The sequence below is a fragment of the Salmo salar genome, chromosome ssa06 (genome assembly GCF_905237065.1).
Source record: "Salmo salar chromosome ssa06, Ssal_v3.1, whole genome shotgun sequence".
NCBI lineage: Eukaryota > Metazoa > Chordata > Actinopteri > Salmoniformes > Salmonidae > Salmo > Salmo salar.
In genome coordinates, this window is record NC_059447.1 from 13,788,221 (window position 1) to 13,803,537 (window position 15,317).

Consider the following 15,317-nt stretch of genomic DNA (forward strand, 5'->3'; position numbering starts at 1 on the left):
GTGCTAGTGAAAAAAACAAAATGTGCACACAGGAAGGACCCAGGACCGAGTTTGGGAAACCCTGCCTTAAATGACTGGTCGCAATCAAGGGAGTATATGGGAACAGAGTTTGACAAATCTTTTTATTTTATTTTTTTAACATAGAATGTTTAGATTTAACACTGATGAGTTCCCAATGACTTTTCTTTATTTCAATTCCACTGCTGGTCACAAGAAACTTCACTATAGTAGCTTTTACTTTTACTGTAGATGCAATTTCTTTTAACACTATACAGTTTTCACCATACAGTTTTTAGGCATAAAGGCTATGAAAAGGTGTAGGCCTAAATCAAATCACTTTTCTTTCATAGAGACATCTACACTGTTATTTTGGGGCATTATTGCTGTGGGTGCAGCAGCAGTTAATCTTTGACCAGCCGGTAAAGATGAGTGTCTACCAGAGCTCATCAACTTCATAATCTGGGAACCTGTGCACTCACTCCCTCATGTGACAGTCACACTGTCAGAGACAAAGGTCACCCCGTAGTCCATCCACTTCTGTCACAAGCATTCAGGATGCCAAAAACACCAGACGTGTTTCTTCTCCTCGGTCTCTGTCTGTTTGGGGCAGCTGACGCCCTGTACAAGCAGTGGATACCCGACACTAACTATGAAAACAAGACCAACTGGGACAAAGGGTCCGTGCCCTGCGGTAACGACATAGTGCAGTTCTCGGCTCAGAGGAAAGTGTCTGTGTACGTGGAGACGGTCCACTCCGTCCAGGAGATGCGGCTACCGGTGGACGGAGAGTTCATCCTTCCCTCGGGGGGCGGCTTCACGGTCAGTAATGGAGGGGACCCCGGTTGCGGGGCGGGTGTCACCGCCCAGTTCAAAGATGCAGAGTCTCTGCAGTGGTTCAACCCAGCGCTGTGGCAGGCGGCAGAGTCTTTAGACGACCTGGAGAAAGGTCGCTTCCTGTTCTCGGTACACGAGGAGAGCGTACCCTGCCAGTATGACAACGTGTTGTTCCGCGCTGGCTCCTCGTTCCGCGTGGACACCACCTCCAACCAGCCCAGTGTCCCTGTCCAGAGTGTGTCCATTCTGGGGAAGAAGTTCAGCAGCAGCTCCGAGTTCACCCATTATCTGGGGTCACACTCTGGCCGGCTGCAGTTCCACGGAACCTCATCCCCCAGCGTCGGGGCTTCTGGCTGCAGTGATGCCTCTGGCTGCGACTGTGGGAACTCTGCGAATCACAACAGGATCTGCGGCACTGTGACATGCGCTCCTATGAGCTGTAAGAAGCCACTGTACCCCACGGGACATTGCTGTGACGTGTGCGGCGCCATCGTCACCATCCAGTATTCCTCAGGCTTCAACTTTGAGTCTTATCGGAATCGACTGCAGCACCTCTTCCTTGGTCTGCCCTCGTACCAATCCATTCAGCTAGGCATGTCTAAGGTGCTCAAATCTCAGTATTTCCTTGGGGTGATCCCACGTGCGGCTGCAGCCGAGATCCAGATCGTGCTCCTGGATGGGGAGTCTGGTCCGGTGGCAGAGGCCCTGGCTCGGGACATATTGAAGGACATCCAAGCCCAAGGCTCAAACCTGGGAATAACCGGGGCTGAGTTCCAGGCCTCTTCTGGGGCCACCAGTGGTGACGGGGCAGGGGACAACGCAGGAGTTGTGGTTGGAGCCGTGTTCGGGGTCCTGATAGTAGTCATTGGTCTTCCCCTCCTGGGTGTCCTCTTCCGCAGAGGCGTCATAAAAATGCCAACCATGCCCACCATCTCCATCCCTTCTCTGAGCAGCTTAAGGAGAAGCCAGGAGGAGATAGGGGACTTCACGGACCACGGCTTTGAAAACCCCATCTTCGACAAGCCCACCATGATGCCCGAAGTACCCGGTATCTATGGGACTGAAGCCGCCAACTCTATCTCCCTGACGCCGTCAGGTGTGCATTTTGTTAATCCCGCGTATGATGAGAACGAGACCTCAATCGATTTCCCTGCCTGAGACTGTGTGTGATGGTATCTGTAAATATTTTGTGCACATTCTTCTGAGAATAATTTCTTACGTGTTGTAATATATCTGAAATGTAAAAATAATGTTTCATGCTTAAATTCAAATGAAGTATTAGGTATTTTAAAAAGTCAACAATGAAAGACACCCCTTGAACTCATCTGGGTAGTTAGTACTCAGCACAATGTCAAATAAACATAGTATGTTTTTGCCAATGAAAGACCAATCATAGCATTTAGCAAGTCAGTCACTTGCTAACCTGTTCCAATAAAAACGGCAGTTAAAAAGTTATTACTCAATCCCTCAGTGTCATGTTTTGTTCTTTATCAAATCAAATGATATTTGTCACATGTGCCGAATACAACAGGTCCAGACCTTACCGTGAAATGCTTACTTACAACAACCAACAATGTAGTTCAAGAAATAGAGTTAAGAAAATATTAACTAAATAAACTAAAGTAAAAAGTCAAATAAAAAGTAACACAATAAAATTACATAACAATAACGAGGCTATATACAGGGGGTACCGAGTCAATGTGCGGAGGCTACAGGTTAGTCGAGGTAATTTTGTACATAGATAATAAACAGCCAGTAGCAGCAGTGTAAAAACAAAGTCCGGGTGGCTATTTGATTAATTGTTCAGCCGTCTTCTAGCTTGGTGGTAGAAGCTGTTAAGGAGCCTTTTGGACCTAGACTTGGCACTCCAGTACCGCTTGCCGTGCGGGAGTAGAGAGAACAGTCTATGAGCTGGGTGACTGGAGTCTGGAGAATTTTTTGGGCCTTCCTCTGACACCGCCTAGTATATAGGTCCTGGATGAGTGCAGACACCCCCTGTAAAGTCCCTGTCTGTTGTCTTGTGATACTTGATGCTGTGTCCTGTTAAATAAGTACAGTATCAGTCACTTAAGGCAACTGCTTATGAATAGAATAGATACTTTATTGTATTTGTGAGAAACAGAAATGTGTACTGGTCCACCTCTCTAACCTAACTACACTACTGCAGTCAAAGTATTATGATTCCAGAGTGACAGGAGCTGATGTTGCCATGGGAGTGATGGGGGTGGCAGGCAGAGTTGAGCTCTTCATTAGTGGGGGGTCCTTAGGACCGACCAATAACACCACATTGTCCTTCTTTGAGAGCCAGACAGTAGGATACAAGGGCTCCATGAACTCAGCCTTGTACCTGTAGAGGAGTGTCATAGCGACGTCAGTCACACCATAGAAAGATAATGAGCCTGAGTCAAAGTCGATGTAGACGCCGATCCTCGTGAACACACTTGTGGCTTCCACGACCGCCTCCATATCAGCATGCCAAGTGGAAAAGCTTCGCCCCTCCCTTCCGAGGCTCCACGAGAAGTCATTTCCTGTGATGCAGCTGCCTCTCTCCACGCCTTTCCGGTCTATGCTCTTGTAGGTGAGTCCCACGTGCACACCCTCCCCACTCAGCTCTGCCTCAAAGTAGTGTCGGCCCAGGTAGAGGCTCTCTGAGGTCATCACCTGGCGCCAGTACTCAAAGCGTTCGGGCGTGTCTGGGTAGCTGTGCTGCCAGGGCGTGGTGTTGGTCACCTTCCTGTCGTCTTCGGTTAGTCTCAGGAACATGTGGACAGTGTCTGGGTCAAAGGTCAGACTGCTGGCATCTGCCAAGTAGACACATTTAATTGAATAAACTTTATTAATCATCAGAGGGGAAAATGGATTTGTCGCCAGCACAGGACACATGCAGGGACAATACAAACACATACATACTTATTCAAAGGCTACCTACGTCGCTATAATACACGTGAAGGTTACACCAAGTCAGGCTATTTCTCAAAAGGGTTAGCTCATTGTGAAGAGCACTAGCTATGCAAATCAAATTAGAAATGTTTGCTAATGCAATAAAAAAAATACATCTTACACTTGAGGAAGTCGTCTCGCGTCTTAGGCTCAGGCAGTGAAAAAGACTTTGACATCTTGGGATGGACCATGGTTGTAATGCCCAGTTTCTCTGTAGGTCAGTGTAGGAGAAAGGGAAGTTACCCTTCAGGTAATACATAGAGTACTCTCTATAATACAATGCATTGGGAAGACTATGGATATTTATCCAACCATCATTTCACTTTTATTTAGCTAAGTCACTGGGAGCATATTCTCTTTTTCAATAACAACTTGGGTTGTTTTCATTATGTCATGAAACAGCATATGTCAACAAAAAAACAAACAAAGGAAAATGAGCAGTTTTTCAGGCTTCTATAGTTTTGTTCTGTTTTGTGCCTAATGAACACAGCCCTGGTTAAAATGTGTACACTCATCACCAGTCCTGCAGATGTCCTTCAGTTTGTCCCTGTAGGTAGCCTTGAGCTGGTCACACAGTTCCTGGGTGGACTCAGTGAGCAGGCAGCTGAAGGAGGCCAGGCGATCTGTGAGGCCGACGTAGAGCCCAGGCAGACAGACATCCACCGCCCCCGTCTTCCACTCTGAGTATTCCTACAATCACCAGCAGGAGGAGCCACTCACAATACTGTCACACTACTAAGACAGCTATACCTGCTTCCCAAATGACACCCTATGCCCTGTATAGTGCACTACTGGTGCTCCATCACAGCATGCAAAGTAGTGTACTATAAAGTAGTGCACTATATGGGAACTAGGGTGACATTTGGGATGCACAATAGGGTCCCGTCCAGAAATAACCCCAAACCTCTACCCCTGAGACATTTCAGATAGGTTAAAGCAATATGGTAGTATTGCTTTCCCTTGAATAGGCTAGGTGGGTTCTTGGCTATACTGTTAATACCTATCAAATCCTTTCAAAATCTAAATGAAGTGTCTATGGTAAGCAGTGGAGGCTGGTGGGAGGAGCTGTAGGAGGACGGGCTAATTCTAATGGCTGGAATGGAATCACTGTAAAGTATCAAACACATCAAACATATGGAAACCCTTAACTTCCATTCCGGTCATTACAATGAGCCCTTCCTCCTATAGCTCCTCCCACCTGTCACTTCCCTCACACTGTGGACACTGTCAACACACTGACTGCCACAATAAACATTGTGGTGACTTAACTGTACATTACAAAATCGCTGACCGAGACGAGTCAAAATTACTGACCAAGACAATATTTAACAGATCATAGGGGAAACTGAGGCAAAGGGTAAGAGGGACATGGGTTCCTATATTAGTCCTCTCAGGATAGGGCTCAAAATGAGGCATTTCCAAACACCGCAGTAGGATGCAGTATATACCATCAACCTATAAAATACATGTACATCTACAGTGCCTTCAGAAACTATTCTCACCCCTTGACTTTTTCCACATTGTGTTGTGTTACAGCCTGAATTTACAATGGATTCAAGATCGATTTTTTTATCACTGGCCTACACACAACACCCCATAATATCAAAGTGGAATTATGTTTTTCTAACTTTTTACAAATTAATTAAACATTTTAAGCTGAAATGTCTTGTCAATAAATATTCAACGCAGTATATACCATCAACCAATAGAATGTAAAAATAAATAAAATACCTCTCACAGTATCATGACACAGGAGACTTGAAGGCAGCAGGTTGATATTGTGCTTTTCAGCAACAACACTAGCTGCATGCGTTCTGTTTCATTTCATGTGTGACACTCACCACGGATTGGGCTCAATTCAATTTAAATTCAGTCGGTTCATTTTCATCAATGCTTTCCTACACATTTCAGTTTAATTCCTGAATTGGCGGAATTGAAATTGAATTAAACCCAACCCTCTCTGGTATACTCTAAAGTTGCCCCGGCCTAGACGCTGATCTTGGGTCAGTTTAGCATTTTCCCCACTAATGGTTAAGGTTGAAGGAGATCCAAGGTCTGTACATAGGATAAGTTTCACCCCAGGCCCCAGTCTCTCACCTGCAGGAAGTCTATGTCCCTCTTGTTCCTGAAGAGTCTCTCCACTCTGGCCAGGGTCTTCTTCAGCTCTTGGCTCTTCTGCTCCAGGTGGGCCTGGATGCCCTCGGCCTGGCTAAGTGCCTGCCTCTGCTCCCCCTCCAGAACCTCCGTGGCCCTCCTCCGGGCCTCTTCTACGGCCCCTTGCAGCAGGTAGAACTGCTGCTCCATCACAGCACGTACCCCTGCCACCGAGCTCTGGGGAGAGAAAGATGGAGGGAATATGTGATTAAGAGAAAGAGGAGGAATGGAGAAGTACTTTGTAAATGTGTATCAGCTGTATGTTTCGAGGTTCATTAAGATCAGAGACGATGTTATAAGTGATAAATGAGCAATAGGCGAACGTGGGGAAAGAATGTATGGAGAGAATGTGTGACATACTTTTTTTTAAAGGAGAGGAGGAGGTGCTTAGTTGTATCAGCTGTGTGTTTAAGGTTCATTAAGGTCAGAGGAAATGGTCAAAGTAATGCGGGTGTAGTAAAAAATTACTTTTCAGTGGCGTACCTCTATGGATGCAGTGTTGCTCTGTAGCTTGCCAATGGCATTCTCTGCCACTGAGACGGTCTTCATAATCTCCCCTTGTTTCTTCTGCAGCTCTGTCTATAGACAATCATTCGCATGCGCGCACACACACACACACACACACACACACACACACACACACACACACACACACACACACACACACACACACACACACACGGCTCTGTTTCTTAAAGAGTACCATGTGATGGGACCAATGCCAGGTTACCAGCACAGCCCATGGGAAATGTATTTGCTTTATTTACTACAGTAGCTTTGAGAGAGGGCAACCTACTGGAACAGAACAATGGGCAGTCTGTACGTATCACATGTCACACAGAATGTTTCTTATCACAGAGAAACGTACTAATTTGCCTGGAGACTCCCTATCCTATGCTCCCTACACCGTGTCCTGGATCACTAGACAATACTGACACTAAAAAGAGGAGTTTTGGACTTCAAAACAACAACATGTGGGTTGTTCCACCAACCCGGTGCCTTTTGAGAAGTGTAACTTGGTATAAAAAAAAGTTTGGTTTTACCAAATTTTAACATTCTGTCAGAAATAACTTAATACAAAACTAGTTTTCCCATCTCAAGAGGTAAAAAAAAAAGACAACAGGAAGTACCTATGAAAGGGGCAATCAGCAGTTGCTGAAGGAATTTTTTTTACCTATAAATTAATTATATGTACCCATTGATTCTTGAAGAATATAACTTAGAAATGTTTCATTAGTTTAGTTCAACTGTCATATCCCATCAGAACCCAAAATATAAGTGTGTTTTACTGCAATGTTTGTAAACAAAGTAAATGTAAACACACTATTTAGCCTCAAAACATGTTTAAAGCTATAATTTTCATATCATTGATGGTCAGTCCTTTCATCCATAGCTCTGTCTATGAATTTGAGAGTGGTTTTATTTCTCCAGGCCCATCCTTCAGCTTTGTACCGAAACAGGGGCGGGGAAAACACTTTATTATTGTTTCAACTGCTGAGTGCCAAATAAGGCAATAGAGTTGAACGTAACCGGGTAGACGATTTCCCCTTGAATAGTTTCACCATATTAAATCGAGAGTTCAGTTCACGTAACAGGGTTGACCTTAAAATGAGGGACCGACATAAAGTAATCATTAATCACATGAAATAAATAATCATCTCCAGACAAGAATTTGTTAACAACATAACCAGGGCTTTACAATGATGCTGAATGTTGGGGTTAAGTGGGTTCAAATCTTCCCAGAAGCCACAGCGGGTGCAAGGAGTGACATGTCACAATTGTGAATTTTGGCACTTTAACAAATCGTTTTTCATATTAATCTGCCGTGGACAGATTCATGTGATTCAACTTTTGCGAGAATTTCCCTTCTGGGTAATCAAGATTATATTCATATTAAAGATTTATTGAATTCTCCATGTGGTCTATATTAAAGGACACGTCATTTAATATAACAAGCTTTTAAAATGTAATATTGGTGCACAATTTCTACTTAAAATATCAAAGGGATGCAAAAGGCAGTGTTTTCGTGGAACGACCCAAAACAACATGTCCATGCCAGAAAAAAGGGATCACTCATACAGTTATCACCCACTGTCTGTGAAATGTGTGTTGTGTGTCTGTATGTAACAGTGGAGGCTGGTGGAGGGAGAAAGGGGAGGACGTGCTCAGCCATTACAAAGAATCCAGTCCTCCCTATTTCTCGCTCCACCAGCCTCCACTGGTAAAATATAAATGTTACCAATACCTGGATCTGTCTTCGAGCCTCCTCTACAGGTACAGTACTGTGCCCCAGATGCCCCTGTCCCTCACACTCGCAGCACACACACACACCGCAGCCGTCCGTCAGGCAGTATAGTTCAAGCGGTAGCCGGTGCTCCTCACAGGTGCGACACTCGATGTCCTGTAAGGGCTCCACCAGTCGGTGATTCTGGAACCTCTGGTTCTCCAGGTGGGGTCTGAGGTGGGCCTCGCAGTATGACACCAGGCAGGTGAGGCAGGACTTCTGGGCCCGGCGCGGGACCTCGATGCAGGAGTCACACAGCACATCTTCTGGGGTGACAGTAAACCCGCTAGAGTTTGTCTGGGGCTGGGTGTTCTTCCCTGGCTTATCGTGCGTTGTTGTTGGGTCCTCTTGTTCCTGGTTCTGAGGCTGGGTGTTCTTCCCTGGCTTATCGTGCGTTGTTGTTGGGTCCTCTTGTTCCTGGTTCTGAGGCTGGGTGTTCTTCCCTGGCTTATCGTGCGTTGTTGTCGGGTCCTCTTGTTCTTGGTTCTGAGGCTGGGTGTTCTTCCCTGGCTTATCGTGCGTTGTTGTCGGGTCCTCTTGTTCCTGGTTCTGAGGCTGGGTGTTCTTCCCTGGCTTATCGTGCGTTGTTGTCGGGTCCTCTTGTTCCTGGTTCTGAGGCTGGGTGTTCTTCCCTGGCTTATCGTGCGTTGTTGTTGGGTCCTCTTGTTCTTGGTTCTGAGGCTGGGTGTTCTTCCCTGGCTTATCGTGCGTTGTTGTCGGGTCCTCTTGTTCCTGGTTCTGAGGCTGGGTGTTCTTCCCTGGCTTATCGTGCGTTGTTGTTGGGTCCTCTTGTTCCTGGTTCTGAGGCTGGGTGTTCTTCCCTGGCTTATCGTGCGTTGTTGTTGGGTCCTCTTGTTCCTGGTTCTGAGGCTGGGTGTTCTTCCCTGGCTTATCGTGCGTTGTTGTTGGGTCCTCTTGTTCCTGGTTCTGAGGCTGGGTGTTCTTCCCTGGCTTATCGTGCGTTGTTGTTGGGTCCTCTTGTTCCTGGTTCTGAGGCTGGGTGTTCTTCCCTGGCTTATCGTGCGTTGTTGTTGGGTCCTCTTGTTCCTGGTTCTGAGGCTGGGTGTTCTTCCCTGGCTTATCGTGCGTTGTTGTTGGGTCCTCTTGTTCCTGGTTCTGAGGCTGGGTGTTCTTCCCTGGCTTATCGTGCGTTGTTGTTGGGTCCTCTTGTTCTTGGTTCTGGGGCTGGGTGTTCTTCCCTGGCTTATCGTGCGTTGTTGTTGGGTCCTCTTGTTCCTGGTTCTGAGGCTGGGTGTTCTTCCCTGGCTTATCGTGCGTTGTTGTTGGGTCCTCTTGTTCCTGGTTCTGAGGCTGGGTGTTCTTCCCTGGCTTGTCGTGCGTTGTTGTCGGGTCCTCTTGTTCCTGGTTCTGAGGCTGGGTGTTCTTCCCTGGCTTATCGTGCGTTGTTGTTGGGTCCTCTTGTTCCTGGTTCTGAGGCTGGGTGTTCTTCCCTGGCTTATCGTGCGTTGTTGTTGGGTCCTCTTGTTCCTGGTTCTGAGGCTGGGTGTTCTTCCCTGGCTTATCGTGCGTTGTTGTTGGGTCCTCTTGTTCCTGGTTTAGGTTCAGGTCCCACATGTTCATCATGGATGTGGTGACATCTTTGCTTCCAGTTGTGGGATGACTCTCTTCTGTATTCTCTTCATTCTTGATGAGGGTCTCCATGTTCTCTTTCTCTGGTTTGTGGATGTCCTGTGTGATGCTGGTGTGCCAAGACACAGTACCTCCCTCACTCTCTCCTCTCTACTTCAGGCTGCAGGGTGTGACTGCTGGGCCTCTGTCAGGGCCTCAACAGGCAGACAGTGCCGATCTTTCCTCACGTCTTAGTCTATCATGACATCCTATACAGGCCTCACTACTCTTATAATTCCTATTCTCTCGCTCAGTAAGTCGCTTTCTCTCTCTCTCTCAAAAACACTTTCTCGCTCTCTGTCTGTTTCTCTCTCACCGTCTCTCACCCTAACTCTCACACACTAAGTGTCTGTCTGTTTCTCTGTAAGTCTCTCCTCTCTAACTCTCTGTCCAGCTCCCTAACTCAAGATAATTTAGTGAGAAGACAAGAACAGAACTGAGGACCGCGCCTTAATAACTTTATCCGTGTGAGTCAGCGGCAGAGGCAGGAGCCTCCTCTTGTTACACTCCTCCCTTCTCTCTCTCTATCTCTCTCCTTTTCTCACTCTCTCCTCCCTCATTCAGTTGGGTTCAGGGAAGGCTGAGTTGGTTTGAGTGGAGAGAAGGGGGAAGTGGGTATTGAGGGCAAGGAATGTGGAGATTTCTGTTTTAACAGGACAAATACAATATAAGCACCCCCAAAATGACTATTATTATGAATCATGAAATCATTCATGTACAGCCACACTCCCTCATAGGACATCCCAGACGTGGCAATTCCAAAGCTGTTATCTAATAATAGCGTTTCATAGAAAAAAAAGAATGTTGTATCAACAAAGATGATCTGGGTCAGCTGAGATGACTGTCTTCTGCAATATAATCTGTGAAAACTGGAATGTCAACATCCTGTAGAAACCTGTATCTCTGAAAAGTTAGCTTTTCAGGAGTCATCACAATGTGTTTGGAATGACTGGTCCTACAGTAAAGTTATTATATATTCACAGTAGATGAAGGAGAATAACTAACAGACTGACATACATTGAGATAAAAGGTTTTTCAGATGCTGTTATGGTTGACATGATCACAGAAGAGTCATCCAATGTCTGGAGATACTGTATCACTACTGTAATGCAAAGTTAAGGAAGTCAAGGAACCACAGTGACCAGGCCTTACCTAGTGTTTCCTTCTGATTAAAGAGAAGGGATGTTTCTAGACAACATTATTTTCCCACCGCACCCTAACTTCCTGCGACTATTTATAACCATACTCCAACTTATCTTACAATAATGTAGTGAGAGACTGAACTGGTTTATTTTGAACAGAATTATTTTTACATTTTGGAAATCTAACACACATTAGTCTTTCATATACATCTCGGGGAGGGGCTAGGTTAAGCCTGACTAATTTGCTCTGTTTCACTTTAGTTAAAATGGAATAATTTAGTTTAGACCCAGACTAGGCTAGATTCAATATAAACAGGAAATGTAAACAGGAAGTAGATTGTCTGGATATAGAGCCATTGTAAACAATGAGAGTAAGTCTGGCATAGAAAAATAATAATAGAACATTGAATGGGAATGTCTGAAGTCAGGTACAATGACCGGTTATGACCAAAAATCCAAGCTCATGTTGTGATCCAGTTAGTTCTAATTTAATGTACACTTGGAAAATGACTCAATAATATCCTTGATTGACAAAACAGTCCTTACCTGCTGTGCACATATTAATCAGTGGGAACGATCTTGGGCCTCTGAGTATCAGTTTACTTAAATGACCCATAACCTCTGACCCCCCCATTGTTTCCCCTATCCCTCTTCCTACATCCCAATTTTCATTTTTTCTGGAAGTGTGCTCTAGTTTATTTCGCTTCAAGGATTTAAAACTGAGGGTTGGCATCATTCATTTTGTGAAAATGCATTTACATGCATGAGGAGTGCACAATTGAACATGTCGGGGGAAAAGACAGAGAATCGGGATGCAGGTTGACGAAGTTAATGAGAATTACTCCCAGGCCTGTTGGGTGCAGGGTGAATTTGCTCCCCCACTAATGGTTAAGGTTAGGATTGTAGTGGGGGTAGCTGATCCTAGACCCTGGAGCGGCCTGCCTCAGTCAGAGTCCTGTCTGTTGCAGCTTCACATACACAATGCAGAGAAGGACATATTAGTATATTTGTTTATTTAAAAACACTGTTTGAGTCTTTTAAAAAATGAGGCATTCAATGTGGACATTGTTTAGGTTTCAAGTGCATCTGATAAAATCAAACACCAAAACCAATGACACATACAATATTATTGGGAAGACTTCGTCACGTGATCAGAACAGAGACATACAGAACATACCATAGACATACAGTGCAGACTGAAGACTACAATGATGGTTAAAGAGGCAATAGAGAACTTTTAGCCTCTTATGGGTGCTCTTCAGACAAAATGGGTCCTTTAATCTAAATGGACAGAAATAGTTTCCAGAAATGACATCATTGTACAGAAAGAGGCACATGTCCCCATAACCATGAGAAAAAGCAGAACATATTACACTCCTAAAACTCAAGACTTGTGTAGTTTCATGAAATGGATTAAAGTAATATCCAGTGTTCCAGGTTTCTACGAAATAGGACCTATAATGAATTACAATATAATGAGTGAATATACTTTTCCTTCCCAAATGTTTTAATTAAATATGTTAAAAAGCAGCTTTTCTGTGTTGGAATGGTGCGGCCGTACCCCAACAAGAAAACGGTGTGGCCATATACTGATCATTAAAAATAGGAATGCTAGTAGACCGCTGATTGGCCAGCTCATCCTGCTTAGGAGGATGACATCATCCTCTATGAGGAAATAGCAAGCATTTTTTAAACGGTCTGTTTGAGGTGGGGTTTTAAGTCTTTTTTTTCTCAAATGTATGCTTTGGCCACAAATACGAGTATAGGATGAGTCAACAACATTATTTGGGTATGAGTTAAACAGAATATGAACTTTTAAAAGTGAGATTTTCAATGGACAGTTACTTTAGCATCATACCAAACAAACATATGTAACCATACAGCTAACCTTCAAGCCAACATTTGACGAATTAGTAACTAAACTTCCATAGTGTAGTGTAACATGGTTAATTATGTGATCAACATGACATGACAATATTGTAAATCAAAACGTCATGGGGGTAGACCTATATGCTGGACATCTACATACTGTATCAGAAAATCATCAGCAAAAATAACTATGACAATGGATTTAACTGTGTGTGACTTTTACCTATGGAAACATTAAATAATCCACTCAGTACGCGTTTAGTTTACCATTCTCACATAGCGTCAACTTTCAATGAAAAAAAGCAATTGGCCTCCTTTATCAGTGAACCAAACTGAAAGTGGTTGACCTGGCATACTGTGGGTAAACAAATGTACTGGTACAAAATGGAACAATGCATAGCAAGCTGAATGACCCGAGCCAAACCAGTCAACGGGTACAAAAAATGCCTTGATAGCAGAGAACTGGTAATGCACAAATAATGGTAATATTGTAGCGAATTGGAGAGGCAGCCTGACTGTGACTCGTAACCATCCTACAAATTTGATACATTATCACCATCAACGTCAACAATGGAAGTATCTATACAAAACTATGGATTTCAGACCTTGGCTGGGATTCTACGCAAGGTGCGTTATAGCACTCACTATACAGCCGACAATGTGCTTTTTAAAGGCATTTTCCCAGAAGTTTGTGGAGATCGCATTCATTGTAAAAGCTGTGTATACAGGCTAAAGAGTAAATTACCTTTAAAAACCTGTTATGGTGCACTGCGCTAAAACGTGTCTTGTACTGAATCCCGGCCTATGTCTAATGGATTATTAAACAAATACAAACAATTGACCATATGCTCATGTATGTAAAAATCCTGTCTTTAACAAATGCACTGACACCAGGAGCACAGTCTCAGGGGATGGTAGTACGGTACTTAACATGACCCATGTACTGACACCAGGAGCACAGTCTCAGGGGATGGTAGTACGGTACTTAACATGCCCCATGTACTGACACCAGGAGCACAGTCTCAGGGGATGGTAGTACGGTACTTAACATGCCCCATGTACTGACACCAGGAGCACAGTCTCAGGGAGCACAGTCTCAGGGGATGGTAGTACGGTACTTAACATGCCCCATGTACTGACACCAGGAGCACAGTCTCAGGGAGCACAGTCTCAGGGGATGGTAGTACGGTACTTAACATGCCCCATGTACTGACACCAGGAGCACAGTCTCAGGGAGCAGTCTCAGGGGATGGTAGTACGGTACTTAACATGCCCCATGTACTGACACCAGGAGCACAGTCTCAGGGAGCACAGTCTCAGGGGATGGTAGTACGGTACTTAACATGCCCCATGTACTGACACCAGGAGCACAGTCTCAGGGAGCACAGTCTCAGGGGATGGTAGTACGGTACTTAACATGCCCCATGTACTGACACCAGGAGCACAGTCTCAGGAGCACAGTCTCAGGGGATGGTAGTACGGTACTTAACATGCCCCATGTACTGACACCAGGAGCACAGTCTCAGGGGCACAGTCCGGGATGGTAGTACGGTACCTAACATGCCCCATGTACTGACACCAGGAGCACAGTCTCAGGGGATGGTAGTACGGTACTTAACATGCCCCATGTACTGACACCAGGAGCACAGTCTCAGGGGATGGTAGTACAGTACCTAACATGCCCCATGTACTGACACCAGGAGCACAGTCTCAGGGGATGGTAGTACGGTACCTAACATGCCCCATGTACTGACACCAGGAGCACAGTCTCAGGGGATGGTAGTACGGTACCTAACATGCCCCATGTACTGACACCAGGAGCACAGTCTCAGGGGATGGTAGTACGGTACTTAACATGCCCCATGTACTGACACCAGGAGCACAGTCTCAGGGAGCAGTCTCAGGGGATGGTAGTACGGTACTTAACATGCACCATGTACTGACACCAGGAGCACAGTCTCAGGGGATGGTAGTACGGTACTTAACATGCCCCATGTACTGACACCAGGAGCACAGTCTCAGGGAGCACAGTCTCAGGGGATGGTAGTACGGTACTTAACATGACCCATGTACTGACACCAGGAGCACAGTCTCAGGAGATGGTAGTACGGTACCTAACATGCCCCATGTACTGACACCAGGAGCACAGTCTCAGGGGATGGTAGTACGGTACTTAACATGCCCCATGTACTGACACCAGGAGCACAGTCTCAGGGAGCAGTCTCAGGGGATGGTAGTACGGTACTTAACATGCACCATGTACTGACACCAGGAGCACAGTCTCAGGGGATGGTAGTACGGTACTTAACATGCCCCATGTACTGACACCAGGAGCACAGTCTCAGGGGATGGTAGTACGGTACCTAACATGCCCCATGTACTGACACCAGGAGCACAGTCTCAGGGGATGGTAGTACGGTACCTAACATGCCCCACAGGGGCCAACGTATTGGGGTCAGACAGAG

General features: G+C 45.4%; 2 protein-coding genes across 3 annotated transcripts; one reads left to right on the forward strand and one right to left on the reverse strand.

The window, feature by feature from the left end:
* Window positions 1-508: 508 nt before the first annotated feature.
* Window positions 509-2,297, forward strand: LOC106606392 (protein amnionless-like). Its single transcript, XM_014202555.2, has one exon. It carries the CDS (start codon window positions 556-558, stop codon window positions 1,990-1,992), a length of 1,437 nt encoding a protein of 478 aa, XP_014058030.1. The 5' UTR covers window positions 509-555; the 3' UTR covers window positions 1,993-2,297.
* On the reverse strand, window positions 2,060-10,509 carry LOC106606393 (tripartite motif-containing protein 16). 2 transcript variants are annotated; one of them, XM_045719815.1, is made up of 7 exons: window positions 9,764-10,509; window positions 8,174-9,700; window positions 6,412-6,507; window positions 5,872-6,105; window positions 4,293-4,464; window positions 3,896-3,985; window positions 2,060-3,635 (listed from the first exon to the last, which is right to left on the reverse strand). In XM_045719815.1, the coding sequence occupies exons 1-7, from the start codon at window positions 9,872-9,874 to the stop codon at window positions 3,010-3,012; spliced, it is 2,856 nt and encodes a 951-aa protein (XP_045575771.1). In that variant the 5' UTR covers window positions 9,875-10,509; the 3' UTR covers window positions 2,060-3,009. The 2 variants fall into 2 exon arrangements, with proteins under 2 accessions (XP_045575771.1, XP_014058031.2); XM_014202556.2 differs by having other exon boundaries at window positions 8,174-10,506.
* Between the last annotated feature and the right edge of the window lie 4,808 nt (window positions 10,510-15,317).

Excerpts from the sequence above, each read along its gene's own strand:
- LOC106606393 (XM_014202556.2), bottom strand. The coding sequence starts at position 9,874 with ATGGAGACCCTCATCAAGAATGAAGAGAATACAGAAGAGAGTCATCCC. Across the intron at positions 6,106-6,411 it reads GCAACACTGCATCCATAGAG|AGCTCGGTGGCAGGGGTACG; the intron begins GTACGCCACTGA and ends TTCTCTCCCCAG. Across the intron at positions 3,986-4,292 it reads GAAGGACATCTGCAGGACTG|AGAAACTGGGCATTACAACC; the intron begins GTGATGAGTGTA and ends ACTGACCTACAG.
- LOC106606392 (XM_014202555.2), top strand. The coding sequence starts at position 556 with ATGCCAAAAACACCAGACGTGTTTCTTCTCCTCGGTCTCTGTCTGTTT.